At 39.6% G+C, this 26,818-nt stretch overlaps 1 protein-coding gene and 1 long non-coding RNA gene across 6 annotated transcripts in view; one reads left to right on the top strand and one right to left on the bottom strand.

The window, feature by feature from the left end:
* Nucleotides 1-26,818, top strand: part of agrn (agrin) — a 294,106-nt gene that overhangs the window by 111,357 nt on the left and 155,931 nt on the right. For all 5 annotated transcript variants that reach the window (XM_088403131.1, XM_088403140.1, XM_088403158.1 and 2 more), the window contains one exon: nt 26,469-26,684. In XM_088403131.1, the coding sequence (XP_088259257.1) occupies nt 26,469-26,684 (216 nt within the window). The remainder of the gene's footprint in view (nt 1-26,468; nt 26,685-26,818) is intronic.
* LOC148428352 (uncharacterized) lies at nt 14,478-21,080 on the bottom strand. Its single transcript, XR_015868047.1, has 3 exons — nt 20,970-21,080; nt 14,865-15,168; nt 14,478-14,663 (listed from the first exon to the last, which is right to left on the bottom strand). It is a non-coding gene; the product is annotated as an uncharacterized LOC148428352 (long non-coding RNA).

Here is a 26,818-nt window from a genome sequence, read left to right as displayed (position 1 = left end):
GGAGGAGTAAGACGACAAGTCTTAGTTTATCAAGACCATTTATCGTTTTTGTTTTTTTTTCAAGGCTATAAGCCTCAACTGAAAGCCACCTAACCAAGGGAAACCACACAGATAAAGTGCATGAGCCTATAAACCGAAGGGCTCAATTATTGGGTAAAAAGTCTTATAGTTTAAAAAATATGGTATTTTTCTTGCACGATTAATGCCTTTCAAGACATGTTGCCTCTTGCTGTCCACAGAAAATGACAGTGCATGAGCTCAAGGCTCGGATTACGTCCAATCGCGGCTCGCCTATTGGTCATGTGACATCCATGAGATGAGCTGTGATTGACTGGTTGTTTGCTGAGCATTCAGCAAATTAGATGTCATTTTTGGTCAAAATGAAATGATTTTCTTAAGTATTATTTGAAACTGTTTTTTTTTTTAAATTAAATTAAGCATGGACAATTTGAACATTTTACTCCTGGAAATAGCTAAATAAATGGACTATCACTTTAAATGGCTCAATGAAGTAGTTAGTAGCGATTGTAAACATTGTACTCACCCATCCAGCATTCTTCTCCTGTAGCTCATTTCCAAATCTTTGATTTTTTGCTTAAATGACGATTCATTTCAATATTAATTTGGTTTATAGCCCATCCCTACTTAACCTATACTGGGCTAAATCCAGTTTTGCCAATGGACATAGCCCAACACATACTACAATGATGTCGATAGCCTTTCGCAAGCCCACTTTTCATCAGCATTTTTTCGTTGATCTGTTTGTTCTGGACCGCGCATGATCCTTAGTAAAAGGTAAATGTAATTTATTTTTTTCCCTTCTGGGAAGAAGTTCGTCAACCCTTGTGTGGTATTTTGACAATTTTTGGATAGTTTTCTTTCACATCATTCTCGTTTTTGATGGTAGAGTGTAATAACGATGCGGTCGCGCCATGTTGAACTTGGACATGTTGTCACCATCCGGGTGAAATTTCAGCTCCCTGGTGTCTTCTTTCAATGCTTTTGTTTTGATCTAAAAATCCACGGATCGGACGAGAACGAGGGTAAAAACAACGACTTCAGTCTTGATTTTCCTGTGCACAAAACGTCTTCGTAGAAGGAACGCCTTTAATCCAAAAGCTATCATAACAGTACCCCTCACCTTCACTAATTTGAAAACAAAAGTCCGTCCTCTAAAAAAATTCCCCCCGGCTTTTCGGCACGGCTCCGAGCGAAAGCGTCCGAATACAAATTCCGCCCACCTCTCGGTGTTTAGTACAAGTCCAAGTACAAGTTGAGCTTTTTGCCAGTAATTATGAAAGCTCTGCGGACAGCGGCTCAAGGATGTTGATGGATTATGAAGGATTGCCCGTGCGTTGCATAAGCCAATATTGCGTCTGATTGGCTGCATGTGAGTGTTTGGGTGGGTTGATGCGTGCTGGCGCTCCTGCCCGAGGGCTCAACAGGAGCCGGGTCTGCTTGGGAAACATTTTGTTATTAGTATTCCTGTCCTCGGGACTTGTATCCCTCGCACCGCCACGGCAAGGATTATTGTGTTACTGTGTGTGATGCACGTGGGTGTGCATTATTTCACTCTGCGCGGGATGAATTTGGAACTTTGTGCAAAGGAAGGCATCCTGAATAAGGCAAAGATGATCAGGCTATTTTTAGCGAGAGAGCTGGGAAACGTATCAATTATTGAAGCCGGAGTGTGTATGCGAGTGTGTGATTTTGCGCGCGTGTGTTTAGATTTGGAAACCGGAGGAGTTCTGAGTGCGGAGAGTATCCGTGCGAAGATTAATAATAAAACAGTAAGGTGTCAAAGAAAAGTGAAGAAAGAACTCTATGGGTGTGTTTATGCATGAGAGAATAATATTATATACGGTGCGGTGAGAAAGTGGTGCTATATTTCACCCCGAGCATATGAAAACAAATAGAGCGCTTCACTTTGGGCCATTTGGGCCGGAATTGAAACCTTGTGAAGAGCCGGCTCGGAGAACCCGCGTGAATCGGAAGGAGGTTGCAAATATGGAGACGTCGTCGCGGTTCGAAGGACTAAGACAGCTTTTGTGTGGGTTTATTGTGACGACGCCGTCATCCCTTTAACTAGCTAGCTCAAAGTCAGCACACAGGGGAAGTTCACCTCCCCAAAGTTTCTTCACAGCGATACACAAAGCTCTTCATGTATTTGTAATGTGTTTTCACAAAACCAGGTTTACGTCACAGAATTTAGTTTGGAGTTATCAACGAACATACAAACGTTTTGTCCGTTATGTCATCAATCGGACGTTACCTGTTCTCTGAAAAACTGTGATGTCATCTTCAGTCCACAGCAAGTGGCAAAATGCTGGACCCTGAGAGGGATGAAAATGAACGGAATATGCTGCGTAGTTTATATTCTATAAAACCCATGTTAATCCGGATGCTGTTTATAGACCCGTGGGGGGTAGTGGAAGATTTTATTCAAAAGAAAATGTTTGTGTTGACTTTCCCTTTAAAACTCAAGGTTAAAACCCAGCAGTTTACTGTCAAGGGTAATGTAATTGACTCCAGCTCACTCATGACTCAAATGAAAAAAAAGCTGTGTAGAAAAGTGGATCAAGTCACTCAGAAACTAATGGAACAATCTACCATACCAAGAATCGTAATACCACAAGAAAATTTTTAAAAAGTTATTAGCCTTCAGAAAGGCAAGGGGAAAATGCCATCTGACACTCAATAATCTAGATAAAGTGATGAGTTCTTGTTGCCATCCATAAAAAAAATACTTCATTTTTACCAATTGTGTGAATGTATGAAGCAATACGTCAAATTCGAGCCGTTTTGCCTTGACATCATTCCAAAAAAAAGCCATTTTTCCACCCACAGTTAATCGTTAACACCACGACTGAAACAAACAAAGCAAAACAACTATTGATTGTCCTTCAGCATTAACGCAGTAGAAACAGCCTGGAGTGCATCCAAAGTTGACAATTTGAAAATCTTTTCTCGCGCTTCTGCCATTGCTTTAATATCCTGTGTATATTTTCCATCACTGACGAAGGCATCAACCCTGACCCGCTTCGGATTGCTCTCATTTCTGCCAAGGAAGAGACGGGTCGAAGCTGTTTACCTGCCTGCCTGGACTCTTATTAAATACTATTCGGTGTGAGACACAGATGAGAAATAGGAAGGATTGCGATTTGTGTCCGTTCATCCATTCATCAGCAGACTTACTGGAGAAAGAAATGTGATCCATTCACCTCACGAATCTTCAGCGTTCAAGTTATTGCGCAGAGCTTCTATCTACGCTCTTAAATCGAACAAAACCTCCATGCTCGCTCTCACGGAGGGTCAAAGGTCAGATTTCCGACCCGAGCGTCACCTCTAATTTCCATCCCCGTTTCGAAGATATAAACGGCCTCGTATGACACCCAATACTCCGGTTATGGGTGAAACATGAATATGGAAGGGTCTCCGCTAGGAAAGGACGACACGCATTCGCCAATGTCCCAAACCAGCTGGAGATCATCTGCTGAGAGGTTACGGACATTGAGGAACCTGACCCCGCCCATCCTAATGCACTATTCATGCTGCCCTTTCCATTGGCCTTGGCGCTTTTATACCCAGTACACACTCACATACGCAAAAGCTTCATAGCGTCTCCCACGTATTCAGCTCGCACCTGTTCTTGGTGTTTTGTGTGTTTGTGTACGCTAATGTACATATACACACTCCAGCTAGTGTAAAAATGGCGGAAGAAATTGTGCTTCCATTGATGGATGCTAATGCGGAAGAGGGATAAGTGGGATGAGCGTGTATAGATCACCAGTGACGGATTAAGTGATGGCAGGTGAATGCACGGTCAGTGGATGGTCAGGATGGAGGATGGATTCAACTGGCCAATCAATGGATTTCATGGATTGATCTTCAATGGTTAAGTAGATGTACTGATTTGAAACGGGCGGCTGGATTTCCCGCGTCGATGATATTGAAGTGACGGCCGTATAAACATGTGATGGATGGATGGCTAATGTCGGGTTCATCCAATAGACGTTTGGAGAAAAACACCACTCGATGAAGACATCAAAATAGCTTTACTTGCAATAGAACGGAATTGCAAGGAGTAAAACCAGGAGGCCCTTCATGTAGCTGTCAAATTGGAGCCGTTCAACAAATCTCCCACTGCAAACAACTATGATATGTTGGAGCAAAATGTACAGCTAATTAATAGATGGATGGATGGAGGGATCGATGGATGGATGGATATAGATATTCAGATGGATGAATAGCTAATGGATGAATGGGCGTATGATGGAAGAAAATGGCTAAAATCAGGATGGATGGATGGATGATGGATGATGGATGGATATAGATATTCAGATGGATGAATAGCTAATGGATGAATGGGCGTATGATGGAAGAAAATGACTAAAATCAGGATGGATGGATGGGTGGATGGATTTACTTTTCTAATATCTGAATGAATGGTGATTTAGCTAATATTTGGATGATGGATGGATGGAAATGGCTAATGGATGGAAATGAACATTTCTGATATTTGTATGGATGGATATTGCTAATATCTGGATGGATGTTGGATAGGCTAATATTTGGATGGATGGACTTGGATGGATGGATGGATGGATGGATGGATGGATGGGCATTTCTGATGGATGGATATAGCTAATGGATGGATGGTAGATATGGCTAATATCCGGATGGATGATGGACAGGCTAATATTTGGATGCATGGATGAATGGAAATGGCTCATATTTGGATGGATGAATGATATACCGGTGATGGACAAATGGATGGATGGTTGGATAGACGGATGTGGCTAACATATGGATGGATGGATGGATGGATGGATTGGCTAATGACTGCATGGATGGATAGATGGTCACTTGTACCAAGCAATCAGCTCCCTCCCACCATTCATGTCTCATCCAGGTGTTTCTGATTGTCTCATCAGTTTGCTTGTATTTAGTTTCATGGTTTAGTTGTTGGTTGATTGTTGCTCTTGGTTGTCATGTAAGCCTTGTCATCTCATAGTTCCTTTAACGGTGAGTAGTTTCTTTCCTTGGCACTTGAATTTTATTTGTTGAATTTTCCCTGGCCCTTGTAAGCCTTTTAGTGTTTTTTTTGTGTGTGTGTTCGCCACCATTGTCCACCATCACTACAAAATCTTTGACCCTGAATAGATGGAATCAAGATGGCTGACTGAGTAAATGTATAACTTTTAATGGGATATTTGAGTTAATGGATCTGATGGACAAAACCGATGCGGTGAATCAATGGCTTTGGGTAAATACAGTCGGTGATCGGCTACAGTAGATATTTTGTTTGCTGACACAACTCACACAGTAGTGTTTTCCCTGTAGTTGGTGTAATTCTTTAACCAAGACTCGTCTTCATCACACAGATATTCAAACATCCGTAGCCAACTAATCCCTTCATACGATCCGGCCTATATTTAGTACATAAACGATTCTATTTAATGCGTTCTGGCACTCCATTAAACGCAAAGCAAATGTGATACAATCTTTGTTTCAAGGCCACTCAGCTTCCCTTTGCCATGGCAAAACACTCAACGCACACGCATCAGTATAGCACTTACCGCTTTCTCCTTGTTCCTGTCATTACCAGATGAAATAGGCGCCTTCTTGGGTTTTTTTTCAATAAACCGTCGCATGATATTTATTCATTTATTTATTTATTAGAGATTGACTGATATATGTGTGTGTGTTTTTTAATTTTTTTAATGGGCTGATATAGATGGATAGTCAAGGAGGCAGGGATGAGTTTGTGTAGGTTTGCCTAGAGGGCTAGCAGGGATTCAAGACAAGGCAGTTTCCTCTATTTGCAGGGCTAACCAATCAGATGCCACTATGGGCGGGACAGTGCTGGAGCAAGGCTGGATTATTTAGAGGCTTATAATGATAGAGTTTATCAGCCATAAGAGTAATACCATAAAAATAAGATAAAAGGCTGATTTCCTAAAGTATTTGTATTGTTAAATATTTAATAACTTTAGTTTTCAGTTTGCAAAAATAATCAGATGTTAGCATTTAGTTACCCTTAGCTTACCCTTTTTTTTTTCTTTTTTTTCCCATTTTTTTCTGTCACGTTTGGTAAGTGCAACAGGGAAAAGTACTAAAAACTCCCACCAAAAACAAGTCACAGTTTGTTCAACATGGTATCTTTTAGTAAAAAAAAAAAAAAAAAAAAATAGCTTGGTACACTGTAAAGCAGTGGTGTCAAACATACGGCCCGCGGGCCGGTTCTGGTCCGCAAACAGTTTTAATCCAGCCTGTAAGATGCGTTTGTAATGTAAAGAGTAAAAATAGGCTGACATTTTTCAATTAATGAAAATCTTGAAACTTTTCATGATTCATAGCAATGATAACCTTTTATGGTTAATAGTAATGTTCTTGTAGTATTAAAAAAAGATTAGTAAATCCAGAGTTGTTGTCCTGATGTTATATAAATGCAGCTCGCAAGCTAAAACGTGTTTGCCAGCCCGTTTTAAACGTGTAAGAGATAACTTTCAATGGCATCAACAATTTTAACAAAACACATTTGCTTCCATCCAATATTGCGCTCCCTTTGTTTGCTTTTAGGACATCTTTTACTTGATGGAAAGCGTGTTCAAAACAAACGCAAGCCGTGTTGCCGCAGCTCTCCGCGGCGTGCCCACTTTCGCAACTGCCTTTTGTTATGTGCCACATCCATTTAGCTGCTCTATTCAAAGCCGACTGAATAGGCTACGTTCGCAATTTGAATCGGGAAGGTGACGCTTAAGAAGCGCCGCCAGTTCAAATCGTGTCAGAGAAGCCGCGTATGGTTGAAGGAAACAAAAGGTTCACGCAGAGGTAGGCGTGGCGTTCCGTTTGAACGGCTCCTTGGGAATGGGATATCGCACGGTAAAGTTCAGGCGGAGTCCAGGATGTCCCACAAGGCATGGACATATGTTCAAGGAATTTGACTACAGGTGTACAAAAAGAGTCTCGTTGAGGATGCGGCGTCCTAATCAGCTTTGGGGATGAGTCATCGGCGCCAAGCGCACCGATCCGCCGTCATCTATAAATGACTACTTTCCTTTTCTGCTAGCTTCTCTTTTATGCAAGAGACGAGCATGGAGAGCGAGCGTGGCGCCGTAGAGACAATGAGCAACATTTATCTGCGTCGCCATATGTTCGGCATCGGGAGGTACCGAATCACTCAGCCAGAAAAAAAAAAAAAACAACTCTAATAGATGAAACATTGCTGACATGTATTTTAAACGGATGTCTCGTTTGCAGGCTACTTTGCCGCACGTTAAAAGTGTTTTCCATATAAATTGCTCAACGGAAGGTATGCTAGATAAGCTCTGGAGCAAAAAAACGTGCTGAATGGGGAAAGGGAAGGCAGCCGCTAAATGAGCCACTCTCTATTTCACGCTGCTGTGTTTATTTGTGTGTTTTAATTCGAGGGTCCGCAACCGCCGGTCCCCGGCCCGGTTCCTGGATCAACTGGGTCGCATGAGGTGCGCCCGAAATAACGATGCTTTGGAACTGATTTGGTTTATCCTTAAACAGTTCATTCACTTGTGCTTAGTTTGGCTTGATTTTTGTTTTTTGGCGCCTCCTCTGGCCGCTGTTGGTATTACATTTTGTAACGAGGAAGGACGGCGTGGCTTCAATTGAGATCAGTCAGTGTCACCACACACACGTTGTTCAGACCGGTTCGCGGCGTTAAAAGTTTTACGTGTGCCGAGTAGGTCATGTTTAGGATCGGGTGACCGGATTTTCATGACAAGTTTGTTGAAAATAAAATGTGTAATTAATTCTTACCAGGAGCTATTTATAACAAATGTAATCGCTATACAAACTGGTCACCGGCGGTTGCCTGGCATTTAGCATTCGCTAAAGCATAGGTGTGGAACTCCAGTCCTCGAGGGCCGGTATCCTACATGTTTTCAAACCTGTTCCCTCAAAAACACCTGATTCAAATGATTGGGATCATTTTGAAGCTCCTGCGGAGCTTGCTAATGAGCTAATTATTTGAATCAGGTGTGTTGGGGAAAGAAAACCGGAAAACATGCAGGATGCCGGCCCTTGAGGACTGGAGTTCGATACCTATGCTTCAGCAAATGCTAAATGCCAGGCTGCGCATGCGTTGTCTCCCAGTCATTCCCACATGCTTTTTTACGTCTCCGCAATGCTCTATCACTCACAGCCACCAACGCACCGCTTGAAAAAGTCGTGAAGAGTCGTTGCCAAAACCGCCTGATATGCCATGACTCTGTTTATGTAGAATGACGAGCAGTGGTTTCATTAAAAGAAAAAGGGTCTAAAAAGGTCTAGACTGCTTCAGATTCCACAAGACTGAGCGTTTTGTGTGACCGTCTTTGGAAAAAAAAACAAATAAAAAGCACTGAAGCTGCAAAAAGTGAAGCGTGAAGTGGTGAGGGAACATCCTAAATAATAAAATGTGTTAATGCGCTTCCTGCATCGTTCTCGCAAACCATGTATTGCTCTTTGCTGCATTAAATTAGTATTTCATTGACGTTTGAGATGTCCCGCTGCGTGAATGATCATTGAACGCATCACCAGTCAACAGCGTGAGCGAATGCAGCACTTGCTTTCTTTTGCTTCTCCACTTAACTATTGATCGTATTGACCATTGAATGCGAGCCCTTGTTTTTTTTTTTTTTTTTTTTTGCAAAACCTTCTTCGTAAATTTAAAAATCAATTGGCACAATATAACTTGCCAGAAAACGTAAGTCTCTATAGTGTGACTTCATTTCCCATGATTCATCGACACGGAAGCAGGAAGTAGTTCGAAGGTTGGACTTGAATATGAAATTTTTGTTTACCGTGCAAATTGCGATGACGATCGTGAGAATGACATACACAATCTGGACTGAAAAAAAAAACGGAACATCTAGAGTGACCTTAGTAAAATCAGAAAAAGAACCTAAATAGGAATCTCTTGTCAGTTTATTAGTTTAGCTGTTTTTACTTAATCTAAGTGTTTAAACAAGAACTAGTTAGGCTACATCACAAAGAAATTCGAGTCCAGAGAAAAGTGGAGAAAAAAACAGTTTGTTTCATCGATTGACGGCTTGATCCTCGCTCCCAAACAGGATCTGTTTGTGGAATCATTTGCAAACAGAAGAGCAGCCATGTGTTCAAGCATTCCTTAGCATGGGGGACATATTGGAAGTTGATAATTAACAAGCACAACCACAGACAGAGGAACATTCAAAGACAAATAGCAGCGCCTAATAACAACAAAATGCATATGCGAACAATAAAGAAAAAAAAAATCTTGTTGCTCGGGGAAACCAATTCTGAAAGACAATCTTTCTGATTAGCACCGTTGAAAATGAGTTTCTTTGCGAGAGTAAATGCATTTGTCTATTATTTTTATTACTTCCTTGTGAAAAGGAGCGCTTTGGGAAAAGAACTGTATTAGAGCAGTTGCTATGCAGTTGCTATGGTAATATACTGTATCTATCACCTTTGTCAATATGGTCCTGCATTTGTCATCTTTGCCATTATTATGTATTCATCACCTATGTCACGTCTTGTATTTATTAATGATTGGGACTAGTTTGCTATTGTAGTGGCTATGCAATTGCTTTGATCCTTTAATTTGCTTTACTATGTCATATGAAATAGGATATTCATTACTTGTATTGCTGTGAATGTCTGTGACATTTGTTCCTTGTTGTAATAGTTGCTATGCATTTGCAATGATTCTTTCATTTGCTTTACAATGTCATATAAATAAGGATATGTGTTACTTTACTGTTGTGATTGTAGTAATAGTTGCTATGCTTTGTGATGGTTCTTTAATTTGCTTTACCATGTCGTATGAATAAGGATCTGTAATACATTTATGAATAGTTGCTATGCAGTTGCGATTATTATTTTTTATATGCTTTATTACGTCATATACATTAGGTATTTATTCCCTTTGTTGCTGTGAATGGCAGTGACAAGTTTGTTCATTGCTATAACAGTTACTTTGCAGTTGCTATGATTCTTGTATTTGGTTTATTTTGTCATACATTCGATATTCATTACTTTTTTGTTATGAACGGCTGTGACAAGAGTATTCGTTGTTGTAGCAGTTGCTATGCAGTCACTATGATTCTTTAATTTGCGTTATGTGATGTGTTACTTTTAAAACTGTGAATGGCCGTGTAGAGTTTGCTAATTGCTGTAATAGTTGCTATGCAGTTGCTATGATTTGCTAATATATATATATATATATATATATATATATATATATATATATATATATATATATATATATATATATATATATATATATAATGTATATATATACTTATATATATGTAACTTACAAATTACAATTGAGTCATTATTTATTCCAGTATTTATTTCTAAATTTATTACCCTTTATATTGAAATATCTGTTCTTAAATGTTTTGACTTGTCATTCTGCGGACCTGCCTTTCAAAATAAAGCAAGTCTTAATTTTTAATGAGCAATCATTGGGTGAGCTTTGCAAAGAATTGACCTGGATGTCACTACTTTGCACACAGGCTAGCCTAACAGTTTGTTACAAAAAACAAAAGAAAATACATAATGCAGCATTAATTATGCATACATATGTTTGAATATGACACCCAGTCAACTACTAATAACACAAACACATGAGCAACTAAACCAGGATTCACACGATGCCTTATTTTAAATATTAGTCATTTTTATAGAGGTTCCGTTCCATCAATTGAAACACTAATTTTTGATACGAATAATAAACAATTTTCCAAACAACCGCCTCGGTAATAAATTGTTTGAATTCTCAAGAGACTTTATGGATACCCTGTATTACCAATTGCCTACTTTATTCAGCAACACGGATTTGACAAAATATCACAAACATTTCTCAGTATGATGCATCGCAATTTCACTAGCAATATTATAAAGATTTTATTGATATAATAACTTTCTGACAGTGTCTATAAAAGGCCTGCATTATTAACTTTGTAAGTTTCCTCCTCTGCTGAATGTCAATGGACTGTGCACAGCGGTATTTACCGGCAGTTTTCCGCAGCAGCGTTGGAGATGATGACAGTTGCGACCAGTTAGGTATTTGTTCTCCCTGATTGCGCCTGCTAAAAGTCCTCACGAGCGAGCGTGTGAGCACAAGCTTAGAGCGGCTGCCCACGCACAGCTGTCAACTCATTCGCTGCCAATGACGTCGTTTTACGTCTTTTAAAGTGTCCAGGCATTCAATCCCAGATACGTTTTTATGTATTTTTAAATTAATTTAATTCAAGTGTTTTGTTAAAGGAAGGTCCAAAAATGGCTAATAATAATTAGTTAAGCACTTATAGTAATTGTTTACGTTAGTACTTGAGTAAAAAAAATTACATTAGGCACCCATTTATGTAATTAGATACTAAAGCAATCAATTACTTGAGAAAATCAATCACTAAAGTAATCAATTACTCTATGTACTATGTCAGTTATTTTATGGGTTTTTGTAGTAAAGGATATTTTAGTATTTAATTAAAGTACTTTAAATTAAAATGATTTAAAATAAAAAATTAACTAATCAATTACTCTAAGGTTCGAAAAGGTTACGTAATAAAATACTGCATTTATCAGTTACTTTAGTATTTAATTGCCTAAAGTAATTACTTTATTGACCTACCTTAGGTAATTAGATATTAATCATATTTTGATTCTACTTAGTAATCAGTTACTTAATTGTACATAAGTGTTAGTCAGTTACTGTAGTACCGATTAACCGAAAATAATTGATTACTTTTAGTACCTTAGTACTGAAGTGGATCAATTACACATCCTTAAATAAATGAGAACATTATTACCCAAACTAGTTAATTACTTTAAGGTTAGATTACTTTAAGTTTTAAGTACTAAAATTATCAATTGTTTTAGCACTTAATTACCTAAAGTAATTGATTACTTTTGTTGTAAAACCAATTAGCATCGGTCATTTTTTCAGAACCTTTTTAGTCAAGCAATTTAAAAATATGAAAACATAAATAAGTAAATGGATTGAATGCCTGAATTTAAACGTTAAAAAACGTCTTTGGCATTGAATGGGTTAACATAGCGGTAGCAGAATGTTGCAGGTCAGATTAGAGCTAAGTGCTCCTGAAAGAAAATGAAGACAAACGATCTGAGTGCTGCTAACACGCCACCGTTCTGCACCCAAGTACAAACTACACACAAGTTATATCCTTTTTGTCCATTTTTTCTCCACACCCCAACGAGAAAATATCCCAACAAGCACTCCCAGCTTGCTAATGAAAAGCACAAAAGCATGGCCATTTTTGGAGATACTTTTGTGTCATCCTCAATTAATTCCGCAGCGGCGTCTCACAATGCTCCAATACTACGCTTAAAGCCAGCAGTGCGTGTACTCTGTACTGCCAATAAATTTAAAACGACACGCATTCTCTATCCCTTACGGTTAGCGATCCTCTCCAAATGTGTGTTTTTTTTCTCCCCGTTTGTGAATGATGTGCGCCGAAGCCCCTCAAGTTACCCCGGGGAATAAATTCACAGTGATGGATACGCAGGCGACGTCGTACTTTGATTTTGGGGAAAAAGCAATTATATGCTACATTCAACTTTCAGGGTTATTAATAAAGAAATATAGTCCGAGATAAAAGTGCGAAAACAGTGACTTTTTCTTGTGAAAATCAGTTCTAATATTCTTATTGATTTTTTTAAGCTTCTAAACATTCAATGAGTTTCTTAATGAGGTACTTAATTATATAATATTGAGGTTCTTATCACACCTGGTAGGAAATGACTTAACCACGGAATTGTTCAATTACTTTAGGTAATTAACTACTAATGGAATTGATTTTCAATCGCAACTAAAACTACTACAATAATCGATTACTCGAGGTTACCAAGTTACTGAAATAACACATTTTGTGAGAAGGTATTAAAATAAACAATTATTTTGGATATAAAAGTGATAAAGTGAAGGACTAAAACTGAAAGTGAGTACTGTATGATTCTAAAGAATTCATTAATTGCTTTAGGTATGAAATTACCAAAATAAGTGCTTACTTTAGGTAATAAAGTACTAAAATGACCAATTACTTTAGATACTAGAGTATTAATGTAATCAATTACTATAGATTCTAAAATACTTAAGTACTAAGGTAATCAAAATCAAATGCTTTAGGTTCTAAAATACTTAAGTACTAAGGTAATCAATTACTTAAGTTCCTATACAACTAAAGTACTAGTTCAATATATTACTTTAGGTTACTAAAGTTCTAAAACAATTGATTACTTTAGGTTCGAAAACAACTAATTTCTTTAGTACTAAAGTAATTATTTACTTTAGATGCTAAAGTACTAATGCAACCGATTACTTTGATTACTTTAAAGTAATTGATTACCTTAGATCCAAAAGTGATCATATAATCAGTTTCAAACTTACCAGTGCCAACCATTTTTGAACTTGAATTTTAAAAAGTAAACAAAAAGAAAACATTTAAAAAATCGTCTTGGGGATGAATGAGTTAAGGAAGCGATGGTTTTTCTTTTTTTTTCCACATCTGCTTCCCCCTGGTACCTCTTTTTATTTTCCCTGAGGAGAAGTCGGTGAAAGAGAGGGTGGAGGCGTACAAAATGAAGTGATTTGTAGCCACATTGGTCGGGGCTATTGATCAGAGACCCAAAGCAATTGAATGAAGAGGCGCACAGAAGGGAGGTGAATTATGGGACTCATTGCAGGTGCCTCCACAACTAGGCCAGCCACAGGTCATCCAGACCGTAACAACACAGTTTTCATCACGTCCCCCCTTGATGGGGACTCGATACACAAAAGGAATGAGCTTTCTTCATACTTAATGAATCCTGTTTCCTTTTTCATTGTAAAAGTCCCATTAGTTGTTAGATGCTATGAGGTCAATTACTTCCTGTCAGTCTTCTTCTTCTTCCAGCACACTACTGTAGATCAATAGTAATTGATTAGTTCAGTATTTTTGTATCGAAAGTAATTGGTAATGTTTGTATTGCATCACCTAAACCATTATTTAAGTAATTTAGTAACCTAAGGGTAATTGATTATGTTAATACTTCAGTATTTAGGACCTTAATTATATGATTACTTAGGGTTAGGGCTACATGCAAACACAGATCTGGAAAATTTGGCAAATCTCTACTTTGGTCAATTTTTCAGACCTTCATTATAATCCCTCCCCCCCCCCCAAAAAAAAACCTAGGCAAATATGGCAAACTGGAGACGTTTACCACCCCAAAATCTATACCGAAGTGGGCGGGACCAATAAAACAATGATATGCAGTATATGTATATACCTTTAAAATCACAACTTCAAATGTATTAATTTTGTTTAATACTGTCCAAAACAGTACAACACACACAGATACAAGCAATTCTTTATATGGAATTATTGTGAAACTTGTAACCAACTTTTTGATAATCTTTGCAATTAAACAAAGAGAAGATCCCGAGATCATTGGAAGACCTTGATGCGTTCTCCCTCTTTTGCAAAAGGTCGTTTTTGACTCAGTCTTGCTTTTTTCCGGTCTCTTATTATTGATAACTCCTACTCTTGGTCCTTTGAGCTGGATGCCAGCATATCTGCGATCGTGGGGGTGCTGCTGACGGCGTACCGCCAGACCGTGTCCACTTTCCCGTGGCCGGTTGCGCCTGCGTAAAACACCTTAAAACAATCAAGTTTTGCAATTCTTGAAAAAATCTCAGCTCATTTTTATACATTACAAAATCATCTGGCGGATGGGATCGAATTCATTTGCGGACCGGAACCGGCTCGCGGGCCATATATTTGACAAATTTGGTGTATACTTTGCCTTAGTCTACCGAGTTGTTGTGTAAACATTGTGTGCAAGACGATTTCCATTACCTGCAAAGTGCACCTCTTAATGGAGTCATCAGAAGGGTGCCCGTGTCTTTATTCTTCCTTTCCCATATGGTGGCACTAATGCACAAGTTAGAAGCGTTCCCTCTCCCGGCTAGCTTGAGCGCTAATGAGTGCGTGTGCACTTTGTTGTGCTGGGGCATGGAGATGAGGACCATATGGAGGAGGCTTGCCTCTCTCATCTCGGAACGCGGACGCTTCCTGGCTCGCCGTGCAAGCTCTGCCCGGGTTGCTTGTGAGATGCATCCTGCAGCCATCTGCTATTGATTTGGGCTTCCTCCAAAAACTCCTGGGAAATAAATAAATAAATAAAAATTTAAAAAATAACTGATATGCCCGATGCGGGAGCCAGCATGCAGGGCCCCGTTCCAGTCCAACTCCTTTCGAGGAGAATTCTGATGGCGTGGCTTCCCTCTGCCAAGCGTCTACTGGATGGGAGTCAGGCCAGGGAACTCTTCCAACGCGCCATTCAAAGTTCTTCAAGTATTGAAAATATCGTGAAAAAGTCATTCAATACTTAAAGATTAGGGTTGGCTGATACGGCCCAACCAAAAAAATCTTGATTTATCTTTCAAGAAATTTTACGCCCTTGGTGTCAATTTCGTCCCGATTTGGGCCATTGATCTGGACACGTCTAAAAAAGTATTTAAAAAAAAATGAAAGTCTAGCAATATATAGCTATTGTCAAAAAATGTTAAGGCTCAAAACGGCATCCTGTTTTAATTCCTAAATGCTTGCAAATGGAATTCAAGGGTTCAGAGAAATATTTACTTGTTTTAATATTTGCTTACTCTATACTTATATATAGAATAGCCGAGGCGAGAGGCGATACATTTTCTCCAGCAGAAAGTTCATCAGGGGCCGTCGTGAAGTGATGTCACACTCAGTGATGTGAACAAAGCGCCACTCTTTCTCTTCATAATACCGGCTTGGCTGAATAATTGAATCCAACAGCGTGCCGGCAGCAATGGCGCCGGCTTCCTTCATGCATATTGCAGAGCCGCAGAAATCACTTGTGTGCCTAACTGCCGCTGACTTGGAGCAGGAGATAGGAGGTGACAGAATCGGGTTCTGTCATCCACGGCTGCATTATTGATAACGCTTCGAAAAAGACACGGGAGCCAATACACTTGAAAAATATTTTCCACCAGCTCGCTTTCGTTTTCATTGGATCCGATCGAGCAGCACAAGTAACTTCCAAGTTATCGAGCTTCGTTAGGAACCAGGATCAAAGAACTGGAATCATGAGCGGGATCGTCAAAACTATGCCCAACCCTGCTAGTAAGGATACAACTCATGTGTGCATTATTTCAATTGTCTGTCGAAGAATTGTGTATTGTTATAATCAGAGGTGTAACGATTGGTTCATCGACAACTAATAAATGCTAAAATAAGTGGATTATTTTTTGATAATTGAGTTGTCTGAAATATTTTTAATCACATTTTTCTAACTGCTCGGAATTTCAGCTTCTCAACGTTTAACAATAGTTTTCAGCACTACGTGCACCGAATTATAAGGCGCACAGAATAGAAGCTAAAGTTGTGGCTGGGGTTGTGTTATGCATCGTCTAGATGGGGCTGTGCTGAAGGGAATGTCAACAAAACAATCTGATAAGTAAATTAAACTTCATTACCGTATTTTCTTCACTATAAGGCGCATCAGATTATAAGGCACATAGAATAGAAGCTACGGGTTACGCGCGGCGCACCGAAAGAAAAGGTGCGCATTCAATTATGCAAAAGTTGAAGGCTAAGTGTGAATAAGCAGATGTTCTTTTCTGTCAACACCTGTCATATTTCACAGCTGATTTATTAAGATGCAGCAGCTGCTAGCTTGCAAGACTAAAAAAAAAAATAAATAAAAAATAAAAAAGAAAGAGGGTAAGAGATTGATATAGCTGTCGGATATTTGCTTGGGTAACTATTTGATCTTATTTCTTGTTTTCTGCAGGGTGCTAGCCTACAAGTTATGTGTCCTCTTTATTCTAGCAATATATTCCAGGATATTGTTCCGCATTCAATTTCAAAACATTTTTTTAACACCAGGAAATGATGAGAATAAAAATTACCTGCAAATATTTATTTATTTATTTGTATTTATGACTTATTTGATGTAGGACCATCCATTTTAGACACTTCTTTAGCTATTCACTTGGGAAAAAAAAAACATCAACAAAAACCTAATTAGGTAGCAACAATGTCTGGAATATCATAAAATAAAATAAACAAAAATCTTGTCATGTGATTATCTTTAGACATAATGACGTGCCATATGTTTTCATACACGCCTTGTTTCTTTGTCTGATGTGTTCAGATGCACTCCATGCCGGTGGGACATCATTAAAAGAAAAGAAATAGCATTAGCCAAGGGAGCCTTCAAATAGAGCAGAGTATGCAGAGCATGAGCAACAATAGGAAAAAAAAAAAAAAAACCTCAGCATGGGGAAAGGCACCTCTGGCTTCCTTTTTAAAAATACATAAGAGCATAACAAGAAAAATATATAGATATATATATATATATTTATTTATTTATTTATTTATTTTCTACTAATGAAGATAACGTCGTTTCCTCGGTCTGGGCCATCTCGTAGATGACTTGTCATTTTCCCAAATTTGCTTGTACAGCCTATGCTTGCACAAAATAGGGTCCATTGTTTGCTAAATGGGATCGCGTTAGCTGAGGAAAAAGCAGATGTTGTTGTCAAGGTATGCTGGTGAAATTGCTTAAGTGGAAGACATTCCAATGTTGAGTCCTCATCTGAATAGTGAAAACTGGGGCTAATTAAATATATCAAACGTTTAGCCCTGAATACAGTATAACATAAATGACCGGTGTCCAAAGCATGGCCCGGGGGCCATTTGCGGCCCGCTGTGCATTTATCAGTGGCCCATGACAGAATGACTCAAACTGACATGTTAACTCGTCTTGGTTTGAGACCGTTTTACAGCGCTGTGAAAAGTATCAATTCTTTATTGTTGCATATTTATCACGTCATCAAACCAGCATAAATGTATATAAATACATACATTAACATCGAGAAAAATGTCGTTTCTTAATGAAGATTTTTTTTTTCAAGGGTGAAAAACCTTTCCGACCCTTTTTTTATTGAAAAATATCAATATTTCACTATTTTAATAGGAGACGTGGATTTCTATGATTTGATAGATATGAATTATGTTTTTAAAAAATGAAATGACTTGTAAAACTCAATATTTACTGTGTTTTTACATGGGTAACAAGCAGTAATCTCATTTAATCATCACGTTTATAATCGATTCGAGTCTTTGTGCTATTTTATGTATTTCGCTGCTGCGGCTTATTTACCAGTGCGCCTTATAGTCCGGAAAATGCGGGTTAGTTTTCACCTCGGGTGTTTTTTTAAATAATAATAAAAGTTTGAATTAGAGGGTGTTTCCAAACTTTTTACAAGTATTTTTCTACCCTCTTGATCCACAACACGTTAACCTTAACCCTAACCCTCCATGCGGCGATCAGGTCTACGGATCCAAAACGTTTACATTAAAATACAGCAATTTATGATTGAAATATTGGTCCGATGCTGCAAACGAATCGTACGTCGGCGCGAAAATGCAGAGGGAGTGTAAGTTGACTGTTTGTTAAGTGATCTTCCAAGCCACCTGTGCGCAAGCCGGAAAGTTTGAACTCCCCAACCGTATGATGCAAGCTGCGCTAATTGCATCGCCGGCCGTTGTCACGGCAACCTTTCCCCTCACTGCTCCGACTTTTCCGGCAGTGCCGCTAATAGGAGCGCCGCTTATAAATAGAAGGGCCAAGACGGAGAAGCATTAAAAGAGCCCCGCTGTATTACTTAGCATCGGCTGGAGAAAAAAAAAAAAAAAAAAAAGAGTGACTTCATTTATTGGGCAGTAAGTGGAAGATGTCCCTCAGGAGTGCTGGGGTGTAATGAATTGACGCTCATTTAACATTGACGCCACGTCACTTCCATGCCACCGACTTGTTTCTCCCACTCAAACGCCAGCCGCTTTCATTGTCTGATCCTCAATCTGTTGGCGGCTTTGTGTCCCCGAGCAAACGTGGGGGAGCACCTCAAAGGACGCGTTTGTCCACCGCTGTGCTGTCTTCAATATTTGGCTCTTGTCTCGGTTCCTGAGTAAATATTCATCATCTTATTAACCTGCTTCAATTTACCTTAAATTTCACACGAGAAGCCGCAATTTTTTTCTCATGATTTGAGACCTTCGGCCTTTAGTCCAATGTGGCTTTTCTGCATTATTTTTGTTGTTGTTGTTGCTAGCCACCAGGGGGCAATCCGCCGGAAAAACAAACGTGTTTATCTGTTCAAGGTGACAATTTATCGAAAAAATTGGGGGTTCACCTCAAAAAAACAATCAATCCATGAGCCGTTTCTCCACTGCTGTGCTTTCTTCAATATTTGGCTCTTGTCTCGGTTCCTGAGTAAATATTCATCATCTTATTAACCTGCTTCAATTTACCTTAAATTTCACACCAGTAGCCGCAATTTTTTTCTCGTGATTCAAGACCTTCGGCCTTTAGTCCAATGTGGCTTTTCTGCATTATTTTTGTTGTTGTTGTTGTTAATAGCCACCAGGGGGCAATCCGCCGGTAAAGCAAGGTTCAAGGTGACAATTTATCGAAAAATTTTGAAATCCAACTGAAAACATGCGCATAGTATTTGCTCCTGTTGACATATTTACATTTTGATCACCTTTGTCATGGATCGGGGCAGTATTTTTGTCCAATTCTTTGGTCTTATTATTTATTCATTAATTAGTGGTTCATTATTACTGCCCTTATTGCTCCATTACTGTTTGTTTGTTTTTGTTTTATTGCCTACTTTATTATTTTCTCGATTATGGACTGCAGTCTGCTCGGGGAAGCGGACTGAATAAGAATTTCATTTTGTAGTATGACTACGCATGCCAAACTCTTGAATCTTGATCTTTACATCTCAGGTATTTCACGCCAAAGGGAAAGCTTTGAAATAGGACACTCGGGAGCTGAGATTTATGACGTGTCAAAAAATTGGTGAATAGAATAGAGTAAAATAGAATGCCTTTATTTTTAGCATACTAGGTTTCACAGGTTTCACATTTACTATGATTTCACAGATTGTAATTATGCAGAATTGGGGCGGGGGGGTAGCTCCTACTGTATATTTACTGTTACATTGGTGGTCTGTTTCTTGATTTTTTTTTTTTATGTCATACAGGATTGGTGTCTGACAGTTTGAATGTCAAGATCTCAAACTGTCAAATGAAGTAGTCTTATTAGTGTTTTTTTTCTAGTCTACTTTCCAAGTCGGTTTTGCAAGTTTAGTTTCCGAGTCTAGTCTTCTCCATCCTGTTTTCCATGCTCTCTGGATTTCTATGTAAAAGACTTTCTACTTTTGGCACTTTCGTGTCTTCTGGGACCAAACCCTGCTCCTCGTGTGACAATTTACATCTAATGAATATTACATAAAAATTATGATTGCGCTTGGGCTTCACGAAGCACGCTTCTTTATCGGTCACACACCAAGTTGTGTGCGAGATTCCTCAACGGGAAAATCGGTTTCGCCTTCCCTTTCATGACTCATCCCGTCGATACTTAAGGTGCCGTCGAAACATCATGTTTCATGGATGAGCCTACCTGGAAAAGATGTTTGCGCTAACAAGTACAAAGTGGACATGCTGTCTCTCTGCAATGGGATTTTCTTTGTCAGCCTCCGAAAGAAAAGAGACGAAAAGATAGCAGCGTGGAAGTGAAGCTTGTAACGCTGCGGGGCTCAAGGGAGATTACCTTACACTCTGCGAGTGCATGGAAGAGCAAACATGCATACGCGCACTCGTTTTGGCTCTGGGAGACCTTTGGACAAAGAATTGCAAAGCTTGTATTCACCCTTGAAATTGGACCGGTTTGTGTTATTAATCAATAGCGAGCAAAGCGTAAACCCAGCACGGCGCAGCCATCCAGTCCGCATTGGTCACAGCGGACTGTCGCTCGGCAAACGCGTTTCAAATCCGAGCACGGCTCGCGATGTCAACTTTGCATATATTTGCTTCCTTTCCATCCTTGCGCGTTTTTTGTATTTGACGAGCGAGGATTACCTTGTTGGTTTAGCTTTTTCTGACGACGCTCGAGACGCTGCGGCCCGTGTTGCTGGATACTTGAAAATAGCAGACTTGAAAGCAGCGAAATGGGGTCGGGCGATCGTTGGGTTTCATTCGATTACTCGCCATTTTAAAAATTGAAGAAATGAGAATGAGATAAATTGTGTGTGTTTTTTTTTAATTCATTTATTTTTTTGCAAAAGTGGCAGAACGCTGTATGGGTGCTACTAACAACTTTGTTGTGGCATTTACGGGGATAGCCCATTTATTTAGCCATTTTTAGCAGTATTAAAAATAATTTTAGGGATAGCCCACTTATCTAGGCATTTTTAGCGGTAAAAATGTCATATTTTGTCGATAATTTAATGCCGGCCATTTTTTGACACTCCTAGTATTTGAAAATATTTGGAGGGAAAAAAAAGTATAAATAAGTACCTGGAAGTGAATGTCTGGACTCTTAATGGAAACATTATTTCTGATTTTGTTATCTATAAATAAATTACTTTCCTAAAAACACTTTGCGCATTTGGCTAAAAATGCCATCAAATGAATTTGAACATTTCAGAAGCAATTTGGAAATAAAAATCAAAATGTCGTGTGAGTCGTTCAGTACCAATGAATTGCCCACCTCTCTCTTTGCCGTCAATCAAGTATGGCTGTAAAAGTAGACAACGCATGAGAGCTTTTATGAATTATGCATGGAGTAGGAGTACGCATTCTTGTTAAGCCCGTTCACATGAAAATTCAGTGGCATTAACCGCTCAGTCAGACATTGCAAGAAGTCAAAAACGGACATAATTGTAATTTTTTTTCCTCAAATAGATGTATTCTTTTTATAGAAAGCAATTCTTGTTAATATTAATACACCTTCACACGCTATCTACCTACAATCGCAAATATGGCTGAGTAAAATGCAGATCCTGGTTGTTATGTGTCAATGTTATAAAAAATGACACACCGCAATTCGACATTTTGATCCATTTCGTTCACAGGCTTTGAATTTTTCCAAAGATCACCTGCCAATCAGATTGAGAGCCAACACATTTCTTATTTATAATCACAAGTTTTGTTGTTTAGCTGCGGTAGTCAAGTTCTACGTATCCGGCGTGGAAGGAAACACAATCATCAAATGCTTGGACTCTCCACATTGTAAAGCAGGTCCGTTGCATGCACCTGAAATTGTGCCTGGGCTTTGACCGCGCCTCCAGCTTCAATGTCAGTCTTTCTTCGCTCAGCTCAGCTCAGCTCAGCTCAGCTCAGCTCCAGGCTAGTCACGATTCAGAGAAAAACATTGCAGAGGAGATTCGCTTGCAAACTGTCATTTTTGCTCTTTTCTCTCCAGGTAGTGTGTCATGTGTCTCCTCCTTTTTTTTCTTAGCCATTCATCATCTAATATCAGGTTGGCTGTACACAGCCTAACGTTTGTCATACATCCAGAGAGCAGAGAGTTGTGTCAGGGTCAAATGTAAACTTCGGTCTTTGTAGCAGTACTAAAATCGGATCTAATAGGTTTAATCAAACTGACGTGACTGAAACCTGATGGTTTTGATAAACTTATTATATAGCTCGTACCAGTGGCAGAGAGAAGAGACAGAGATAAAACAGTGAGAGAAAGTGATCAAGAGAAAGGGAGAGAGAAGTGGCGAGATGGAGTAAGAGAAAAAGTAGATAGCGAGAAAGAGAGAGGGGATAGAGATCGAGTTTGCGAGAGAAGGGCGTAATAGGTGACAGAGACAGAGAGGAGATAGAGCTACAGAGAGGTAGCGATAGATAGATAGATAGATAGATAGATAGATAGATAGATAGATAGATAGATAGATAGATAGATAGATAGATAGATAGAGAAAAGTGAGAGGAGATAAAGCGCAAGAGAGAATTTGAGTGAGAGAGAAAGAAGGTGTGAGAGAAGGAGCTAGCGAGAGAGACAGAGAGAGAAGATAATGAGAGAGAGTGAGAGAGGGGCAAGGGCATGACAGTGATAGAAAAAAGTGAGAGGAGAGAAAATGAGCAAGAGAAAGGGAGAGAGAAGCACCGAGATAGAGATAAGACGATAGCAAGAGAGACAGAGAGGAAAGAGAGAGCTAGAGTGAGCGAGAGAAGGACATAATGAGTGAGAGCGCCAGAGAAGGAGATAGAGCTAGAGAGAGAGGTAGCGAGATAGAGAGGGTGAGAGAGAGAAGGAGATAAGCGAGAGAAACAGAGAGGAGGTAGCGAGCTAGAGACAGAGGAGATAGAGATTGAGTGTGAGAGGGGATATAAAGAGAGAGACAGAGAGGAGTTAGAGCTAGAGAGTGTGAGAGAGTGGAGATAGAGAAAGTAAGAGTGACAGTGAGAGAAAAGTGAGGAGATAAACTGCAAGAGAGAAAGTGAGTAAGAGTAAGAGAGAGGTAGAGCAAACGAGAGTGTGAGAGAGAGGAGATAGTAAGAAAGACGGAGGGAAAGATACAGATAAAGTGTGAGAGAAAAAGACATATTGTGAGAGAGAGAGAGTCTGAGTGAGGAGTACAAGTGTGCTAGAGTGAACGAGATTGGAGAATGTGAGAGAGCGTAAGATGGAGAATGTGAGAGTGAAAGATCGAGAAAGTGAGGTGATGAGAGACAGCACGAGTGAGAGAAACGGGAATGAGATCAAGAGAACAAAGTGGGAGGAAAAAAGTGAGAGGGGATAGATTGTAAGAGAGGGAAAGTGCGAGAAATAGTTTGCGAGAGAGGAGGATAGTAAAAGAGAGAGTGTGTGTCAGTCATCATTAAGTTCGCCATTGTACAGCATAAACAAAAGCCATAGCTCATTTTCATGGGCTTTGCCACTGCACTATATCACTACAATGGTTACAAAATTTCTTTGTGGGCTTTTTAAACACCCTTTAGGTTGTGTTACTCTCACACACAAACGTGTTAGTTTGACTCAACACTTTGTCAATATGTGTCACTCACACTCGAAAATACGCACACACACTGACACGCACGTATATGAGGTGTAAAGTGGAGTCAGCCACAGAGTTGCTTGACAATCATTCGAGTGCGAGTGTGTGAATGAAACACGACACACACACACTACATATGCACTCACACACACACGGGGGTTTTCATTTGTAGTGGGGACATCCGATACACAAATTGCATTAGCTAGTCCCTAAACTTAACCGTCACGACAGATAGCCTCGTTATACCTTGCGAACGGTCCCCATAAGTACAAGAGGTCCCCACAAAGCTCACTCACACACACGGGGGGGTTTTCATTTGTAGTGGGGACATCCAATACAAAAATTGCATTAGCTAGTCCCTTAACTTAACCGTCACGACAGATAGCCTCATGCTACCTTGCGAACGGTCCCCATAAGTACAAGAAGTCCCCACAAATCTCACACACACATGCGCAGGGGTTTTCTTTTGTAGTTGGAACATTCCATTCACGTGATGTGTGACCTAGTCCCAAAGTTTAAAATCACAAAAGAATGCCTAACCCTTACCTTAACCCAGCATCACCTCACCCTAACCCTAACCACCCCCCCACCCCCCGGGGGGCCCCGCCCCATTATTTGAGAAGCTTTACTCCCGTCTCAATTAAATCCAATTCAAAGTATTAACCCTCCAAAAATTGTCTGTCTGAAAAAATCTGTCTGACCAAAAAGGTCCCTATAAGTACCTATGTACATAAGTCCCCAAAAAGACAATAAAACCCAGAATTTGGTCCATATTTTGCACCTCAACCCAAAACAAACCTACAGTATCCTGTAAAAGCGAGTCTGAATGAACGAGGACCGGCCTAAATGTCCTCGCTTGTCCAAACTGTCCTCACTATGTCGGTAGAAGACCCAAATCTGTTCACACCGGTACACACACACGTCTTCTCCCCAGATACCAAAGAGTGTGAGCTCAGGTAGCTGTCAGGCATTCTCCCAGTGAGAAAAGCGGACATGTCTCAGCACACACACACGGAACTCTCACTGTCAGGATGGAATGTGATGCCTTGGGGACAACTTGGACTCCTCGCACACACACACACACACACACACACACCCTGTGTATGTTTGTGTGCGCGATGTGTATCAAACCGTGGATCTACTTCAGCGCGAGCTGGCGGCCGGTCCGAATGGCCACGCGGGGCGGCTTGGAGTCCCGGCCTGGAAGGCGCTGATAAGACGCGCCGGTGTGTGTTCGGGGGCTTCGTACACACTCTCAAAGAGTGCGACTTTGTCCACTGCGTGACGACGGGGTTGTTTACTTTTTTATTTTCTCGCAAGGACTCGTGGGCAGCTGGCTGTCGTGCCAACCAGCTGGAGCCGACACAACGCGGGTCAATTAGTTTCTAACTCGGTGTTTTATGTTCGCACAGCAGTCCAAGCTTTTTTTTTTTTTTTTTTTTATGTCTGGTCATGAAGCTGCGGACAAAGAGAGAAGCGTTGTATTGTTGTCTTGGCACTTGCCATCGTGTCGCGTTGGATCGATTTATTACCTCTGCCAAGGACGGTTTGTTACTGCTGCCTTGTGAGAGTTGGGCCGGGCAAGAAATCGTTTGAAAAATGGCCCATTTGAAAAAGATACATCTTCAAATTGAGATTTTTCTTCCCAGCATTTACATTGATTAGGCCGTTTTTCGCTAAAAAATTTGTTGCGGGGGTTAATTCAAACCATATGAAATTTTAATTGAGGCGTATAGATGAGCAATTTTTTTCTGAGCCATATGCCTAATTTTGTGAATGCATCAAAGCTATACATATATATACACACACATATATATATATATATATATATATATATATATATATATATATATATATATATATGTGTGTATATATATAATTATATATATAAATATATATATATGTGTGTGTATATATATAATTATATATATAAATATATATATATGTGTGTATATATATATATATATATATATATGTATATATATGTATATATATGTATATATATATATATATATATATATATATGTATATATATATATATATATATATATATATATATATATTTTTTTTTTTTTTTTTTTTAATAATTAGAATTGATAATTCATTTGATAATCAATTTTAGGTGTTAACAATAGTGACCTAGACCTTATTGAGAATAGCAAGAACAGAAATGATAAGAATGGGTGAATTGTTATTAATCGTGCTGTGCTTTTCGTTGAGTTTGCACGCTACAGGAAATGAATTGAATTGAATTGCATTTTTTTTTTTTTTTTTTTGCCCCATATTGCTGGGCTCCAAATGTCCAAAGGTGTAATTTTGGAGTGTTTTAACTGTTCTTCAGCTTTACGGTTTAACAGTCAGTCATTCAGGCAAAAATATCGTCAACAAGCCAAAACGTTCTAAAGTGTTCCAACAATACCGACATTAAAATGTGAGACTATTTTTTTGGACACAGCGGGAATTTGAATCCGTCTATTGTAATATTGAAAAGAATGGTGTTTTGGAGGGCATAGTAATATTTTGCAAAGACTCCATCACTCAGCATCCCAATTCTTGCCCGCGTCCTATTCAGGCTGCCGAGGGAAGCTGTGCGGCTTCGGCGCCGTGTGCGAGCGCGACCCCAACGACCCGGCCAACGCGGACTGCGTGTGCAAGAGAGGCGACTGTCCGTCCTTGGTGGCGCCCGTGTGCGGTTCCGATTCGTCCACGTATACCAACGAGTGCGAGCTGGAGAAAGCCCAGTGCCACACCCAGCGACGGATCAAGGTGCTGCGAAAGGGGCCCTGCTGTAAGTACCGCCATCGAAAACACAAAAGTAGACGCCGTTTTGCATTTGCTACGGACATGTTTGCGCACGCGCTCTACGTCCGCCAATATCACGCCATAGAAGTGCTGCATTTATATATTTGCGGTGGGATGAAG

This window comes from Hippichthys cyanospilos, chromosome 2, assembly GCF_059441005.1.
Source record: "Hippichthys cyanospilos isolate Australia breed blue-spotted pipefish chromosome 2, RoL_Hcya_1.0, whole genome shotgun sequence".
NCBI lineage: Eukaryota > Metazoa > Chordata > Actinopteri > Syngnathiformes > Syngnathidae > Hippichthys > Hippichthys cyanospilos.
Note: the sequence above shows the minus strand (reverse complement) of the source record. Positions and strands in the feature narration are given on the sequence as shown.